At 41.1% G+C, this 18,419-nt stretch overlaps 1 protein-coding gene across 1 annotated transcript in view; it reads right to left on the bottom strand.

Annotated features, from left to right (window-relative positions):
• Nucleotides 1-1,930: 1,930 nt before the first annotated feature.
• Nucleotides 1,931-18,419, bottom strand: part of LOC121275916 (insulin-like growth factor-binding protein 4) — a 151,582-nt gene continuing 135,093 nt past the window's right edge. The window contains exons 3-4 of the mRNA XM_041183746.1: nt 10,953-11,081; nt 1,931-2,116 (exon numbers count right to left, since the gene is read on the bottom strand). Coding sequence (XP_041039680.1) covers nt 1,964-2,116; nt 10,953-11,081 — 282 coding nt within the window. The 3' untranslated portion in view covers nt 1,931-1,963. The remainder of the gene's footprint in view (nt 2,117-10,952; nt 11,082-18,419) is intronic.

Raw genomic sequence — 18,419 nt, 5'->3', positions numbered from 1 at the left:
TAAACACAAAGCATTTGTTTTTTTTCTACAGCAACAAGTCAGTAGCTTAATTTGTACCACAGAATTACACAAATCAAAAATTCACTGAAGCTAAGATGACTAATTGTGGACCATAATTATGTAGTGATTTTCTAAAATGAAATTTCGATGATGCAGTTACATTAAAAGGAAATATGCTACCATAGCATTTTGATTAAGAACTTATTACAGTAAAGGAGAAATATGAACAAATGTATGAGTGCCATCTAGTGGTTATAGGTTATTAAGACATCATTAGATAACCCAGCAGGTGCAGGAAATCGAACTTTCCATATCTAATTCTCCAGTCTTTACTCAGCCAATATGTTCAACACATTTATAATTGATAGGCACTTCTGTGTACATTCAGTAAAATAATGTACTGTTGTTAATGCAATAACTACTCTGCTGCAAGCATTCTTTACTTACGAAACACTTAGTGATGTGTTTGTTTTATGATTGATGTGAGTTCACAAATTTTGGTACAGGGACTAACGACACTTAAGCAAAAATCAAAAGCTAGTAAATTTTATAGCTGCTCAATATATAAGATGATGTTTAAAGTAAAAGCTGTTTAATTAAAGTTGTATTTTATTTCATTCATGCTAAAATGGCAAAAACAAAATTAGTATTGCTCAACCAGAATTGACTCCTGGAAAAGGTGACTCTTGAAGCAGTAGGGTTTCCATGACAATAGTGGATATATTCATTTTTTGAAAAACTTGTGGAAGAGGATTAGCCAAATTCTTCATTGTAGATCAGTTACTCCTAATGATGACCAAGGAATTGCTGACCATTTCAGACAGCTTATTTTTTTTTTCATTTAATCTCCTGATGATGAACTGATAATGAATTTCCTGTTCCTATGCCACAGGTGCTGAGCACATTGATGGCTCTGCCTTTTTCTTGGAAGATGCGTATCTGAGCATTAGTTGATGCAAAACCATTTTGGGAGGGCAAAGGATGAAATCCATATCAACTATTAGTTATAGCGATTACAAAAATAAAATGTGATCACACTCTTTATGGAGAAGTGTACATAAGGCTTTTACCTTCAGTTAAGGGCTCACAGTGCAAAGGGCCAACACTAATCCTTTTCATTACTTCAAAATTGTTTGGAAAATGTCTGATAATAGTGTAATTTTGCACCGCAAGAAAAAAGTAACCATTTTTTTGTTTGTAATGAACATTTAAATTTACCATTAGATGATGAATGCATTTAAACAAAAAAAAACTTCAGCACCAAATGAGTTAATTTTCTTGATTAATACTAGGTGTACCAAGTATTATACATAGGAGTGTGTTAAAGGCAAGGTCACTGATGTCACAAAGCACAAGAATGAAGTTTAAGCAGTTAACAAAAGTTACTGGAACCTGAAAACATGCATACCTTGAAACACACTACTATGCTTTGGTTCTATAAAATATTGACTTCAAAAATGAATGTATGACTTGAAGACATTTTATCCTGATGGAGGCAATAATCAATTATCTTTGGCAGCAATTGTGTCTGTGGTATGGGACTTGAGCTTGACATTATTTTCATGCTATGAGATCCATTCTTGCAATAAAAATGTGTTCTTACCATTGATTATACATAGTGACTTGCAGTGTGCCCAGTGACTGTTTAGATAATACTTTTTTCAACTGAGAGTAATCCAATCATGTGTTTTTTCACTATAGAATTATTCTCATGCACATTAGTAATGAACCAAAAGTGCAGCTAGTAACAGTAGACTATTTCACTGGACAATTTATACAGGTGCTATCTTAAATGTGATTTTTTTTTTTAAATGAAATCTTTAAACTAAAAAAAAGCAGGAAATAAATAGCTTACATACAAGAAAGATAACTGTAACCATACAGATATCACCTTCAAATGCTGTGGTGTAACATGTGAAAGAAAAGCAAAGATTTTAATGCCTCATCAGTTTCTTAAGACACTTCAGTTATTTTGTTCTGTTGATGCTGAAACACCTCTGTCGTGCCTGTGACATTGGGGATCACCTCTCACTTCATGGGAGCCAGGGATTCTCTTTCCATTCCAGCGAAAAACACACCAACACCTTCCACGCTGTCCGTCCAGTGACGATTCACACTTTGAAAACACAAGTGCAGAATATTTATTGTCCTTTTTGAAAACAACAGGTAAACTGTTTATAAAAAACATGTAATGCGCAGAAATAAACTTTTCCCAATGTAGCCTCACAAAGTAATCATGCAAAACCACATGATCTGGGTTTAGTACTGATGGTGTGCAGTCTTGTTCAAAAGGAAAGCATACTGAACAATCAGATGTGGAATATCACTGCATCTTATTTATGGCTTTTGCAATATTCTGCAGAGAATAACATAAATTAGTCCTTGTGCCTGATTTGTATACTGAGAGTGAGCGGCAGGTACAGAGATTTGATAGAGGTGTTCAAAATCATGAGGGGGCTGGATAGAGTAGATGGGGAGAAACGGTTCCCGCTTGTGAAAGCATTGAGAACAAGAGGGCACAGATTTAAAATGATTTGCTAGGGAAGCAAATATGATGTCAGAAAAAACTTTTTCATACAGCGAGTGGTTCAGGTTTGGAATGCACTGCTTGGAAGTGTGGTGGAGGCAGGTTCAATTAAGGCAGTCAAGAGGGCATTAGATGATTATTTAAATGGAAACAATGTGCAGGGTTACAAGGAAAAGGCAAGGAGAATGGCACTAAGTCATAATGGTCAATCGGAGACCAGGTGCAGACACGATGGGCCGAATGGCCTCTTTCTGCATTGTAACAATTCTGTGATTCTGTGATCATGTCTGACCAGCAGTGACCTTCAGGTAAGTTGTGGCCTGGAGGTGTGTGGTGAGGCCTGGGTGGGGTGGGGGGTGGGGGAGGGGCCATTGCATTTCCTGTGGAGTCAGAAAAGCACCACCACCTATGGCTCCATAGGATGGTGTTTTTTGAGAAAGAAAGGAAAAGTGGTTGGGGACCACTGCAGACTCCTGAGTGGAGTAGGCCCAACACCTATCCCACTCAAGTGGTGATCGGCTTGTGACTGGGGTCCTTGAACAGGCATTGGCCCTTCGTAGGCCTAAAGGCTGTTTGAGATATCTGTTCATGCCTGATAAACAGTTACCAGTAATTCCTATACTGACAGTACCAAATTAGGGGATGACAAAGTATGAGGAAGAATAGAGGAGAATAGTGCCTCAGTTGAACCTGCCTTTACCACACTTCCAGGCAGTGCATTCCAGACCTGAACCACTCGCTGTGTGAATAAGTTTTTTCTCACATCACATTTGCTTCTTTTGCAAATCATTAAGGGATGATAAAGTATGAGGAAGAATAGAGTACAGAGGCTGTCCAAGTGGTAGCTGCAGAAAAATGTGAAATAGTACATTGTGGTTAAAAAAATATACAATGAAAGTATACCCTAAAGATAAGATTCTTAACAGTGACAGACAGATATAGAGATACAGATATGCAGGTCTTGTGTCAGAAGCTTGTCAAGGCACATTTAGGTTTTTTGGGCCTAATTCAGGCTGACTCTTCGATGTAATACTGATAGGGAGATAAATGGTTGGAGATGCTACCTTTTACGTGAGACATTAAACTGAAGCAATGTCTGCTTGTTTAGGTGGCTGTAAAGACCCTATGACACTATTTGAAGAACAAGGGAGTTCTTTAGTCGTAGTCAATGTTAGTCTCTCACTCAACACAACCAAAAGCAGAGTAACCAGTCATGTACCTTATGTCTCAATTAAAAGCGAGTCCTTCCAATAATGCAGCACTTTTTCATCTTGAAGCTAGGTTAAGTGCTGAAGTCCCTGAAGTGGGTCTTGGACCCAAAACTTTCGGATTCAGAAGCGTGAGTGCTTTCAGAGGTAAACCGTCAAGATTGTCTTCTGTGATGTAATTTCTAAAGGCTCTTTTTAATTTATTGGCCCGCACCCTCAATATTCCACTAGATGGCATGTTAATACTCCCAAGAAGACCGACATGTATAGTTCATGAACTACATTTGAAATGCCATTGTCGAACAGGTTAAAGTTTCCATTCTGCACTCTGAGTGCCAGGAAGGCAATGCTGAAAAATCCTACAGATGAAAAATCAAGGGTCACGCTTGCATTATTTCCAGTCCTCCCAGTGAAGAAAGCTCCACACTGGGAGAGCCGTAACACTGATTTCTTTCAGGAGAGTCAGTGGTACTGATTCAGAAGCAGATATTTTATGCTAGGGATTCCAGCCAATTGATAAATGAACTGTCACAACACACTTCACGTTTGTCTCCAGTCACTGGAGGAAAGAAAAACAAATTACCAGATTCCATGTAAAATATTCAGGATGTAGAGGAAAACATTGCAAATCAGTCTCAGTTCATTGTATCAAGACATTCACTATTTTCAGCGCAACATCCCTTGTACATGTTTGGCAAACTGAATAAAATATGCTATAATTTGAAATACACTGAAAACATGTTTACAATTATATTGAAGTTATTTTTTGCTGTTTGTAAAATGTTACTTCATATGTTCACAAATGTTACTTTGTGGTAAACTACAAAATGGGCAATAAACGTGCGAATACAAAAAAAAATCTGGGTTTGAAGGGGAGGGTGGGATTGGCCACACTCTGCAGGAAGGAGGCCGAAGAAGCACTATAAAAGACATTTTCTTGTGGAGCTGACAGCTCCTGCTTCCCTTTCACTGCCTGGTTTCCAGGCCATGTGCAGCAATTGTAAAAATTAAACCAGGCTTCCAGTTGCACTCTGTTGCAAGTATGTTAATGAAGTGCTCTTAGTTTCCACATCGTATGACCACCTGGCTCCATAAAACCAGCAACGGGTGTCTCTGTAACAGGCTGGGGTTACATCCCCGATTCTTTTCATTTTTAACTTCATCCCAGCTCATCATTTGTCGTGTAATGGGGGATGGGGAAGTTAGCGGGTTGGTGATGGTGGAAGGTATATATTGAGACCCTTATGCAGGCTGTATTGCAGGAAGCCATCAGAACAGTCCACCAGTGGAAGCATCACTAGAGGACCTCTCAGGCAGGGCTTTAGTTTAATCATGAATTTGAATACAATGCAATCCCCAGGCTGTCAGCCTCTCACCTTCTGTGTGAAGAGTGCAAAAGGTGAAGAATCTCCCCATCATGGCAGCTGCCAGTATCGTAGGTAGAAACCTTCATGATCAGATCCTGGTGGTTACCCGTTGTACATTAATGGATGCAAGAACAGGGGGCTGACTGATATTACTGAAATCTCTTGCAGTAGTCCGGAAAGAGGAATTTTAGGACTGCTGTAATCTTGGTTTGAACAAGCAGTGCATTAGTTGTGTAAATTTGTTGCCAGTCTTGCTGCATGACATGACATGATTCTGTGACAACCTCCTTACAGAAGCATAGCTTCATTATGAGCTATTTCTCAGACAATTGCAACATGTTATCCTAGGTCTATGCACTCTGCTGGAAGGATAAGGGTACCTGTGAGCACTCTTAGAAGATGCAAAATGAACTGCACAATTCATGGAAGTGGGCTAACAATGATAGTTGAAATTTATGTAGAATAATGTACTGCACAAATATCTGGAAGAGCCTGGTGTCCCCAAGATATGCTCCAAAACTTCCCTTGGAATGGGGAACCAGGAGAACAAGACACCTGCCCACACCTTCTCCATTGGAAATTACTGTGGAACTAAGGATGAGGCAGGAACCCAGTGGAATTGGGTCCTTCCCCAGCTGCTAGCCTTTCTTTTCCCAGAATACTTGACTTGCAACTAAAAGAAGAGAAGATTTAGGCAAGCATGTTTGCAGGAAATAACAATAGGATGCCACTAGAGGAACTGAAACCAGCTATAAAAAAAAATTTAGTAAGTACATGTTGGTGTGCCAAAGGACATAGGAACATAGGAGCAGGAGAAGGCCATCTGGCCCCCTGAGTTTGCATCACCATTTAATTAGATCATGATCATAGCTGATCTTCTACCTCAATGCACATTATGCCCATATTCCTTGATGTCATTGGTATCTAGAAACCTATCGACCTCTGTTTTGAACATACTCATACTTTGAGGTAGACAATTCCAAACATTTATCATCCCCTGACTGAAGAAATTCCTCCTTTTCCTGGTCCGAAATGGCCGACCTCTTATTCTGAGACTATGTCCCCTGGTTCTAGACCCTTCAACTAGGGTCTAGGTAGGAAAGTATGTTGTGAAGAAGACATAAGGGGCAGAATCTTTCTGTCGATGAGCTGGGGGCGGGGCCTGCTCGCCCACACCATTTAAATATTCAGGAAGGCGAGGGGACAGCGAAGTCTGCTGCCTGCCTGCTGACCTGTCAATGGCCAATTAAGGTCATTGGCAGGGTAGTTAAATCAATTAAAGGCCCTGCCGGTCCAACCTTAAGGTTGGCGGGCAGGCCAGGAGCCCCAGCAGGCTTCTGAAAAAACATGAAGCCTCATCCACCGGCGGGATGAGGTTTCATGTCGGTTTTTAAAAAATTTTATTAAAGTTTTTGTGATATTTATTAACATGTCCCATCTCATGTGACATGAGGGGGACATGTTAATAATATTTTTATTTTTCTATCTTTAAACTTTCAAACGCTGTCAGCGATCTCCCCGAGGCAGCACTTAGTCTCAGGGCGATGTGCGCTCTTTCATGCGCATGCACGGAAGAGCACACTTTGACAGTTGGGGAATCCCCCCCCAACCCCAGGTCACACAGGAAGTGCATAGCACTTCCCGTTGGGCGGCCCGCCCACTTAAAATGGCAGCGGGGCCCATTTCGGTGGCGGCGATCGGCTGCCCGCCTGCTGCTGAGTCGGTGAGGCCCGTCTGTCCATCAAGGGCAAAATTCTGCCCAAGGAGTTTGCAATAAAAACAGAAAATGCTGGAAAATCTCTCCTTCAGAGTTGGACCTTTTGCTCTGAAGAAGAGTAGTATGTACTTGAAACATTAACTCTGTTTCTCTCTCCACAGATGCTGTCAGACCAATTGAACTTTTCCAGAATTTTCTGTTTTTATTTCAGATTTCCAGCATTCACAGTACTTTGCTTTTATGTAAGGAGTATGCAGATGCACATAGATAAGTTGAGTAAGTGGGCAAAAATTTGGCAGATGGTGTATAATGTGGGAAAATGTGAAATTGTTCACTTTGGTAGGAAGAATAATAAAGCAGAGTATTACTTAAACAGAGAATGACTGCAGAACTCCGAGGTGCAGAGGGATCTAGGGGCCCTCATGTATGAGTCACAAAAAGTTAGTATGCAGGTACAGCACATAATCACGACAGCTAGTGGAATGCTATCCCTTATTATGAAAGGAATTGAACATAAAAGTAATGCTTCAGTTATACTGGGCAATGGTAAGACCACATCTCGAATACTGTGTGCAGTTTTGCTCTCCTTATTTTAGGAAAGATGAAAATGTGTTGGAGGTGGTTCAAAGGAGGTTTACTAGATTGATACCTGGAATGAGCAAGTTGTCTTATGAGGAAAGGTTGGATAGGCTGTGCTTGTTCAGAAGAGTGCTGGAGTTCGGAAGAGTGAGGGGTGACTTCCTGAATGGTCTTGACAAGGTGGACAGGTTGCCTCTGCCGGGTGAGCCCAGAACTAGGAGCCACTATTTTAAAATTAGGTGTCACCCTTATAGGACAGAGATGAGGAGATTTTTTTTCTCTCAGAGGGTTGTGCGACTTTGGAACTCTTTCCCTTAGAAGATGGTGGAAGCAGGGTCATTGAGTATTTTTAAGGCAGGGTTAGATAGATTCGTGTTAGGCAAGGGAATCAAAGGTTCTTGGGGATAAATGGGAATGTGGAACTCAGAATAGAAACAGATCAGCCATGATCTTATTGAATGGCATAGCAGGCTCAAGGCATCAAATGGTCTACTTCTGTTCCTATTCCTTAAGTTCATATGTTCATACCCTGTCGAACCCTAGGAGAATTTTGTACACTTCAACGAGATCAATAGGATGATGAGACTGGAAGGGTTTTTTTTTGCACTTCGTAAACAAGCCTGTTCCAGAATATATTAAATCTAAACAGCATATGCAGATTGTTCAACAGACAGGTCTCTCTACCTCAAACTCTGCTTTGTAATTACTCCAAGACAGGAGTCGATATTTCTTCTGGTAAGGGAGCCCAGAACAAGGGGACACAATTGTTAAGCTAGGGTTTTCACAGGTTAGCCAGAAAGCACTTTTCACAAATGGTAATGCAAATCTGGAACCCGCTCCCCAAAAAAGCTGTTGAGCTTACATCAATTGAATATTTCAAAATTGAAATTGATAGCATTTTGTTAGGCAAGAGTATTAAGAGGTATGGATCCAAGGAATGTGATCAGAGTTGTGCTTTTGATCTACCATTGTAAGGGTTAACATAAGAAACATACATGATACTGATGTATTAGTGCTGTCAGATCACATGACTGAGAAGTAAGAGAGATCTGGAACAGGAGGAGTTCTAATTTTGTGTAGGGGCCCAAATCTGTAAATACTTGCTGTAAATAAACAGTTATGTGTAAGGAGATTATGGACTCGACCATTTTGAGGGACTAGACAATCCCTAAAACTCTGTCCAAACCCCTATCACATAATGAAACATGATAGCAGTGATTAAAAAACTCAACAAAAATTGAAATAAGCTACAGGGATGGCAAGGGAAGAGATCCTCGAAGGAAGAATAAAAGAAAAAAAAATTAGAAGACTCACCAAGAGAACAGAACATTGCGAGAGCAGCAGATGCAAGCTGTAACATAGATCTAGAGATCAGATAGCAGTGAACACAGGCCTGAAGCAGCAAGCAGCAGCACAGAAACAGGAACAATTCCAGGGCTCAGCAGAAGCATGGAATCCACACTACCACTCCCAGAACCATTTCAGAGTGCAGAACGCCCACAACTGGGACAACTGGAGAAAAAAGTTCACAAGGTATAGAACTGCTTCAGGATTACATTAAAAAGACCAAAAAGATCATGTCAGTACTCTAATTTATGCTGTAGGATCTATCGCTGATAACATGATAGCATGACAGGGTGTTAATGAAACTTCAACTTCTTATGAAGTCTTGCATGCCTTTGACTCTTATTTTAGGGTGTATTGGAATTTAATAATCAAGAGGGCTAAATTAAATAGAAGAAAGCAAAGGCCAGGCAAAAGCTTGGATTCATTCATCAACAATCTCTATAGGCTGGCAGAGGACTATGCTTATGGAATTTAAAAGGCGAGCTGATTTGCAATAAATTGTAGTCAAGGTCCTAAATGAAGCATAATTAGATTTTTTACAGACAAGAGAGGATTTAAAGCTGGTGAAATCAGATCACAAAACAAATGGAACTTAGGAAACCGATTTGGGTGTTCATTCGAGGGGAAGCAGTGGTCTCATGGAGGAGATCAAGTGAGACCAATCAATTTGTAGGCTGTAAAATGTAAGCACACCATAGCTTAAGCCTGAGAAAATAGGGGAAAGCGTGCCAACCACCAGTTTGAATTGTCTCTGGTGTGGCAGGAACAAACCACAAAAATGGGAAGAATGTCCAGGGGGGTGGAGCAGGGGGGGTGTCAGAGTGTCATAACTGTTGAAAAATGGGCCACTTCAAAACTGTTTGTTGCTCGAAAACACTGACAACCTGTAAAAGGAGGGGGAAAATTTTAAAACCGAACCACACAAGTGGAAGAATGGCAAGAACAGGAATTAACCGTCTTAGAGGAGATAAATGACCCTGAAAATGAGTGCTGGAGTGTTAAATTTGAATTGGATGAACATCCAACAGAGTTTAAGTAAGATACAAGAGCAGGGGTTTCTAATTTATCAGGTGATGTTAAATGGTTCAAGCAGGTTACATTGCAACCCTCATCTATCAAATTACAAGGTCCTGGGGTACCGACTCATGCCAACTCATGGCAAAGCTGAAATATAAAGATTGAGAAATGCTCAAACCTCCCTATGTCATTCAAAGTCAAGAATGCTCTCTACTAAGCAGAAAGGCATGCCTAAAACTGAAATTAATTTGTAAGGTCGACAAAGTTGCTGATGAAAATTACAGCACTACATTCCAAAATGAATTCCTAAAATTGGTTACAGGGCTAGGGAAATTAAAGACTGAGTACCATATCATCCTAAACTAATTTGCCTCTTTACACCAAGGAAAGTCCCTCATCCATTCTTGGACAAAGCAAAGGGTGAAATTGAAAAGATGCAGCAGCAAGGGGTTACCTCACTGGTCACCATGCCAACAAAATGTTTTTCAGGAAAGGTTACAGTCTGAAAACCAAATTAATCTATAGGAATCTGAGTGGATTTAACTCAAGTAAACAAATCAGTGGAGCCTGAGATCCACCTGATGGCCTCAGTGGATGAGAGCCTTGCCAAACTGGTCAGGTATATTATATTTACCAAATTGAATGTGAACAGTGGATTTTGGCAGTTGCCTCTGGACAAAGAATCCAGATTATTGACCACATTTATAACACCATTAAGTCGTTATTGTTTCAATAAATTGCCCTTTGGAATCACGAGCACTACAGAAATTTTCCAGCAAACAATGTCTAACACTTTAGAAGGCATGGAAGGAGTAAATGTGCCATGATGTCATATGCCAGAGTAAAGGGTTAACATCAGAAGCATACATGATGCTGATATAATTATGATGTCACATCGTTTGACTGAATAGTAAGAGGGATCTTGAAGAGAGCAGAAGCTCTGAACTCATGTGGAGGTCCAAATGTGTAAATACTTGCCGTAAGTAAACAATTATTGTTAAAGAGACTGCAGACCTGAGCAGCATATTTTTGGGAGACTAGCCAATCCCCAAAACCCTACCTAAACCCCTACCACACAACAAAAGAACCATTATCTAATTTACTGTGCAAACTTAAGGGTTGAATGACCTACTCTTGTTTTTGGAATTCTATATCCCTCACTATCATTTTAACAGCAAAAATCCACATACCTGTTTCAGGTTATAGAATCCTCTCTTATCACAGTTTGGGATGTGAAACCTGTAAAGCTCTTCGTTAGCATGCTGTTGAATCACAATTATCCTTTCAATGGCTCGTTGCATTTCCTCCTGGCAGGGGCCCTGTGTAGAATCAATATGGATTTGATATGATATAGTTTTATTTTTAATGTACATTTATCTCCACAAAATATCTGAGAAAACACAAATGTAAATATTCTACATTATTAACTCTTCCTTAATTGAAACATGATAACTAAAAATCAGTGATATATATACTGGCCACAGTCATTTTATTATATATTTACTGTTAGCCCTGGCTCAGCTGGTAGCAATCTCTCATCTAAGTCAGAAGGCTGTGAGTTAAAGTCCCATTCACACTTGAGCACAAAAATCTAGACTCAAAATTCAGTGCTGCATTGCTGGAGCACACTCTCTTTTGGATGAAATGTTAACTTGTAGCTCTCTCTGTCTTTTCAGGAGGATGTGAAAGATCTCTTGGTACAATTTTGAAAAAGAGCAGGGGGCTTATCCCTGGCGTCTTGGCCAATATTTTCCCCTTGATCAATATCACAAAATCTTGCCGTTATCACATTGCTGCTTGTGGGAGCTTGCAATGCACAAATTGGCTGTTGTATTTCCTACATTAGAACAGTGACTACATTTCAAAAGTACTTTGCTGGCTGTAAAGCACGTTAGGATGCCCTGAGGTCATGAAAGGTGTTAGATAATTGCAAGTCCTTTTTTCCTAATTTATAATTTTTTGATAATTATTGAATAGATATTCAATTGTTAAATCAAAATCATTAATCTTTTGATAAGAGCATCATCATACACCAATAACACTGACCGCTTTGGCTATTGACAAAAAACAGGCTCAATTTATAGGAGAATAAAATTGCACATTTGAAATTTATGGTACAAAGTAACAAACAAATTGGAGTGATTTCAAGGCTGTAATCGTACTTTCTTGTACCGGTGATCATTACAAACTGTTCAAGTGTGTTTTTAGTGGTTGATGTCCAACGAGATGTCAAAGAAACAGAATGGTTACAGCGCAGAGGAAGTTATTTGGCTCATTGTGTCTGTGCTGGCTCTCCACAAGCGCAATTAATCAAGTGCCACTGCCCTGCCTTGTCACCACAGCCTGCAACATTTCCCTTTCAGATAATGATCCAATTCCCTTTTGACTGTGATGATTGAATCTGCCTCCACTACACTCTCAGGCAGTGCATTCCCGATCCCAACCACTTGCTGTGTTAAAAAAAGATTTCCTCATCTCGCCATTGCTTCTTTTGCCAATTACTTTAAATCTGTGTCCACTTCTTCATGATCCTTCCACCAATAGGAACAGTTTCTCCCTGTACAGAACCTCTCTGTACAGAACCATTATGATTTTGAATATTTCTACCAAATCTCCTCTCAACTTTCTCTTTTCCAAGGTTAACAGCCGCACCTTCTCCAATCCACCTACGTAACTGAAGTTCCTCATACCTGGAATTATTCTTATGAACTATTTTGACACCCTCTTTAATGCCTTTGTCAAGGGTCATCAACAGTGCTATCAATCAGCACTTGCTTAGCAATAACCTACTCACTGACGCCCAGTTTGGGTTCCACCAAAAGCACTCAGCTCCCGATCTCATTACAGCCTTGGTTCAAACATGGACAAAAGAGCTGAATTCCAAAGGTGAGGTGAGAGTGACTGCCCTTGGCATCAAGGCATTTGACTGAGTGTGGCATCAAGGAGACCTAGCAAGACTGGAGTCAATTGTCATCGGGGGAAAACTCCCCGCTGGTTGGAGTCATACCTAGCAGAAAGGAACTTGGTTGAGGTTGTTGGAGATCAGTCTTCTCAGTTCCAGGACATCACTGCAGGAGTTCCTCAGGTTACTCTCCTAGGCCCAACCATCTTCAGCTGTTTCATCAATGACTTTCCTTCCATCATAAGGTCAGAAGTGGGGATGTTCGCTGATGATTGCACAATGTTCAGCACCATTCGTGACCCCTCAGATACTGAAGCAGTTCATGTCTATATGTAGGGAGCCCTGGACAATACCCAGGCTTGGCCTGACAAGTGGCAATAACATTCGCGCTACACAAGTGCCAGGCAATGACCATCTCCAACAAGAGAGAATCCAACCATCACCCCTTGACATTCAATGGCATTATCATCACTGAAACCCTACTATTAACATCCTGGGAGTCACCATTGACCAGGAATTGAACTGGACTAGCCATATAAACATTGTGGCTACAAGGACAGGTCAGAGGCTAGGAATCTGCAGCAAATGACTCATCTCCCGACTCCTCAAAGACTGTTCACCATCTGCAAGGCACAAGTCAGGAATGTGATGGAATACTTTCCACTTGCCTGGATGAGTGCAGCTCCCACAACACTTAAGAAGCTTAACACCATCCAGGACAAAGCAGCCTATTTGATTGGCACCCCGTCCAACATACCCCCTCCACCACCGATGAACAGTAGCAACAGCGTGTACCATCTACAAGATGCACTGAAGAAACTCACCAAGGGTCCTTAGACAGTACCTGCCAAACCCACCACCATGAACATCTAGAAGGACAAGGGCAGCAGACACAAGCAAGTCCCCTCCAAGTTACTCACCATCCTGACTTGGCCGTTCCTTCACTGTTGCTGGGTCAAAATCTTGGAACTCCCCTCTGAACAGTACTGTGGGTGTACTTACACCACAGAGACTGCAGTGGCTCAAGAAGGCAGCTCACCACCACCTTCATAAGGGCAATTAGAATGAGCAATAAATGGTGACCTAGCCAGCAATGCCCACATTCCGCAAATGAACAAAAAAAAATGAATAGGTAATTTGAGGTACATCTGAGTTAGCAGACAAACTGTGGTTGAACACACCACACTGCACAATAAATGCCAGATGCAACCAAGACAGTTTCCATGAATTTCTCAACAACCCACATCAGTAACGCTGTGAATCAACCAAACTCATTCCCTCTCACGAGGGATTACAGTCTTCATCTATGAAAATCTAATCTTGGAATTCTCTCCAAATGTCACTCCAACTCGGATGGCATCAATGACATCCCACCTTCAGTCTTGTCTCCCAAGACTCCATTGCCTGGATTCCCAAGCATGCATTCAAGCACCAACTCACAAACACAACTTCAGCTCTTTGGCCATGCCAAACAGACTACTGTTGCAAAGGATTATGTTCATCTCAATGATCCACAGCATGGAGACACCAAACCTCTGCTGCCTTCTTGGATCTTCAGGGCTTCTCCCAAGCCCTTTTCAATCACCAGGGCTTCTCCTGAGCTCTCACCACTTAATAATCTGAGAATTCCTTTTTCAGCTTGGAGCTTCTTTCTCCACTCCTCTTTCTTCTTATTTTGGACCTTCTCCTGACCACTCTCCCTTTGGGACGTCTCCCTGTCCACTCTCCCTGTCCCCTGCCTGGTACTCTTCTCTGCAAACATGCTCCACTGTAGTAACATGACCCAGGTTTTTGTGCCATTTTCCCTTTTTCATAGGTGCACTGGTGTCAAGATGGCTGAGCCTTTTAGCAGCCGGAAGAGAAACCTGGAAGAGAACACGCACGGCTAGAGATACTGCCGCACAGTTTTGAAACTCATAGCCTGCTAGGGATCATAGTCCTCTGCCCATAGAATTTAAAATGCTGGAATGCACATGCACAGCATGCTCCCAGTCCCAACATGCGCGGAAACTCTGAGGCCTGTCCTCTATTATCAGTGAGAAAGAAAGTTGTTTTTTGTAATTGACATTAATGTATATCAGGAAGAGCAGGGGTCCTAACACCAACCCTGGGGAACTCTACTTAAAAACTTTACACCAGTTCAAAAACAATTGCACACCACTACTCTCTGCCAATTTTGTATCCATGTTGCTACTGTCCCTTTCATTCCATGAGCTGGAACTTTGCTCACAAGTCTGTTATGCAGCAATTTGTCGAATACCTTTTGCAATGTGCTCCACACCAATGGCATCACCCTCATCAATCCTCTCCACTACCTCATCAAAAAACTTAAGCAAGTTAATTGAACACAATTTGCCCTTAACAAATCTGTGCTGGCTTTCCTTAATTAACCCACATTTCCCAAAGTGATTATTTTGTCTTGAGTCATAGGGGAGAATTTTCTCCCCATGGGTGGGGGGGGAGCTAAGCGGAAGTGGGTATGGGCGGGCGCACCCGCAATCGTCTGCACGCCGCCATTTTATGTGGGTGGGCCAATTAAGGCCCTCCTAGCGCGAAACAACACAGAAATCTCCCAGCAGCATAGAGCTGCCTCAGGAAGCTTAATTACATTTTGAAAAATTTAAATAAAGAGAGGAAAAAAACATTTTCAGACATGTCCCCTCATGTGAGTGTCACATGAGCTGGGACATGTCAATGAATTTTAATAAAAAATTTTATTTGAATTATAAATCCACCCGTGGATGATGTTTCATGATAAATGCGAAGGCTGCCTGGGCTCTTTGCCTGCCCTTAAGGTTGGACGGACAGTTCCATTAATTACTTTAATTAGTTTTTAATAGGCCTTTGACAGTTCAGCGGGAGAGCAGCCGACTCTGTTGCGCGCCTGCTGAACTGAAGATCTGAATGATGCGTGGTGAATTCGGGATGCACGCCTGACTTCACCACGCATCATTTTACGTGTTGGCGAGCGGGACCTGCCCCCTTATGCCGACCCAAAGAATCTGGCCATAGTTTCTGAAAGCTTTCCCACCACCAAGGTTAAACTGACTGGCCTGCATTTGCTGGGCTGTCTTCTTGTATTTATTCCTATGTAGGCTGTGGTGGTGAGATTTCTCCCTGAACCACTCTAGTTCTTGTGGTGAAATTGTTTCTATGATAGTGTTCGATATAATTCAGGATTCTGACCTAATGATCATGAAGGAATGATGGTAATCTAGATTTAGAATGACATATGATTTAAATGGGGATTTGGAAGTGACAGTGTTCTTATGATCATGCTGCTCATGTAAAACTGGAAGGTGATGTTAAATTAGGTATGATGATTTGCTACAATTTTGTTTGGTAGATAGCTCATTCAAAAGATGAGCAGGATGGCCTCCTTCTGTGCTGTTATGTCTCTATGACTCTATAACAGCTATAGTGCACTGGTGATATTTGAGTTCAATGGCCGGGGCACCAATTAAGAGAACTTTTCTGTTCTGAATGATGTTGAGTTTCATGAATGCTGTTGCCTTACAGCTGCAATCATTTAAATGAGCGGTGAGTATTCCATCACTATTCTGATGGAGAGGCTTTGTGAGGTCAAGGGGTGAACCATTCATTGCAGGACATCCAGTCTCTGTTTTTTTAATATTGGTGTTAAAATGACTGGATCAGTTCAACCTCTTGACCCAAGCATGTTGATGATGGGGTTCTTGGTGATGGTAGTGCCTGATGTTCATGGGAGTGAATTGGGTTTTGTTGCAGCTGCCCATTACCTGGCATTTATTAGTCACAAATGTTACCTACTACTTGTCAGCCCAAGCCTGGAAGTTGTCCAGGTCCTGCTGTTTTCCCCATTGACGTCAATTTTACTAGAGCCTCTTTGTTGCCACACTAGATCAAATGCTGCATTGATGTCAAGGGGCAGCTACTCCCATCTTTCCTTCTGAAGTCAGCTCTTGCCTCCATATTTGGATTAAACCTATGGTGAAGTTCAGAAATGAATCTTTAAAATTACAAAGGGTTAAATGAAACCTGCAGAGCTTTATAATCCTTTTATTGTACAGGTTGAACTAAAATTGCAAACTTAGTCTCATTTTAAAAATATCAAGTGTTTTCCTAAGGGATCAGTTAGGACAATACTATTTGTGTACCGATGTCACTGACCTCTACCCTTTAGCCCTCGGTTTCTGAGAATAGTCGAGAAGGGAGAGGCATAGGCAAATGTCAATCATGTTGATACAATATCCACATATTCCTGATAATCTACCTCTTTAATGGAAAATAATTACTAATGTATCTTCTGGTGATACAGTGAGTTGCTGTATCACATATTAAATAACAAAGGTGAGCTATGCTATTGAATCCTTAACTCTGAACCTAATATTTGTCAGGCTTACCTTGATCGTTTGAGAGGCACCAAGCAGCAGTCAGATACTCAGTCACAACAAGTGATCTCAGACCATCATCCTGAACTTCACAGTTAGTAATTTTAGAATGCCCATGGCAGAGATCTGAGACCTGAGAGCAAATGATCCACTCACTCTCTTAGCCACAGAATAATGTTTGTGGGAGGAAATGTTTTATACAGCAGAAAAAAATAACATGATAAACAAGCAAATTGGAAAACATAAAAAAGAAATGAAATTATGAATGAATTTTTCACCTGTGTACTTTTTCTCATCAAAGTAAATGATGTTAATACAGAATAATTTTCTTCGTGCAAGACAATGCAAGTGGCAAAGTTTTGACTGCTGTACAAAGAGTTCGAACTTGCTGCCTGGGTGTAAAGCTGCCAATATGGATTGGCTGCCTGTTATAAAAACTGCAAGACTTTCATACCTGTTGGTCAGCAATGCCAGTTATACACCTGGAAAACAAGTTGAACATATACCCCTTGTGGCCTGTGTAAGGAGGACATGGAGGAGTGGTTGGTGATGAGCCTGGGTGTGGCAATAATGTGACAAAGGTTTTCAGCAGTGGTGGAAGTAAGGTGAATATTGACATATTTTTGATTTCACTTACTGAGGATCTGGAACAAGCACTTCAAACTCATCTAAAATATGATTAGACACAGAGTATATGTCTTGTTATTTGTCCATTAAAATGCATCTAAACCCTTTCTCAGAACAAATATTGCACTACTATAACATTTTCCACTTGTGACACCAAGCCTTCTCACCTGTCTAAGTGAGGATACTAGTTTATAGCTACTTTCTACCCACTTTAAGAATATACCTATTAGGGCTTGCATTAAAATGCCCCCAAAACACTTATACAGCCAGCAGACAAAAGGGATTTGCAACCATTAGACAATTAGACTGGGCTGTGTTCAAAACTACATCCCAGGAATAAAACAATGGGCAGAATTTTTCATATGGCGGGCGGGCTTGGCAGGAGCAGGCGGGGGCAGGCGCCTGCAATCACCACCTGCGATCAGCTCTGCGTCACCATTTTACGCGAGCAGGCCAATTAAGGGCATGCGCATGAAAGAGCGCTTCAATCTCCCTGAGGCACGGAGCTGCCTCAGGGAGATTGAATCGAAATTAAAATTATTAATTAAAAGGTGTAAAAAATTATTTTAACATATCCCTTCATGTGACTGTGTCACATGAGTTGGGACATGTTTTTATATTTATGAAATTTTGTTTGTTTATTTAATAAAAGCTTTAGAAAACCTCATCCCATTCATGGATGAGGTTTCCTTAAAAAGATGAAGGCCACTTGGGCTTTTCACCTGCCCGCCAACCGGTCAGTGTTCACAGGTGGTTCA

This window comes from Carcharodon carcharias, chromosome 3, assembly GCF_017639515.1.
Source record: "Carcharodon carcharias isolate sCarCar2 chromosome 3, sCarCar2.pri, whole genome shotgun sequence".
In the NCBI taxonomy this organism is placed as follows: domain Eukaryota; kingdom Metazoa; phylum Chordata; class Chondrichthyes; order Lamniformes; family Lamnidae; genus Carcharodon; species Carcharodon carcharias.
The sequence above is the reverse complement of the archived record's forward strand: the minus strand, read 5'-3'. Positions and strand labels throughout refer to the sequence as shown.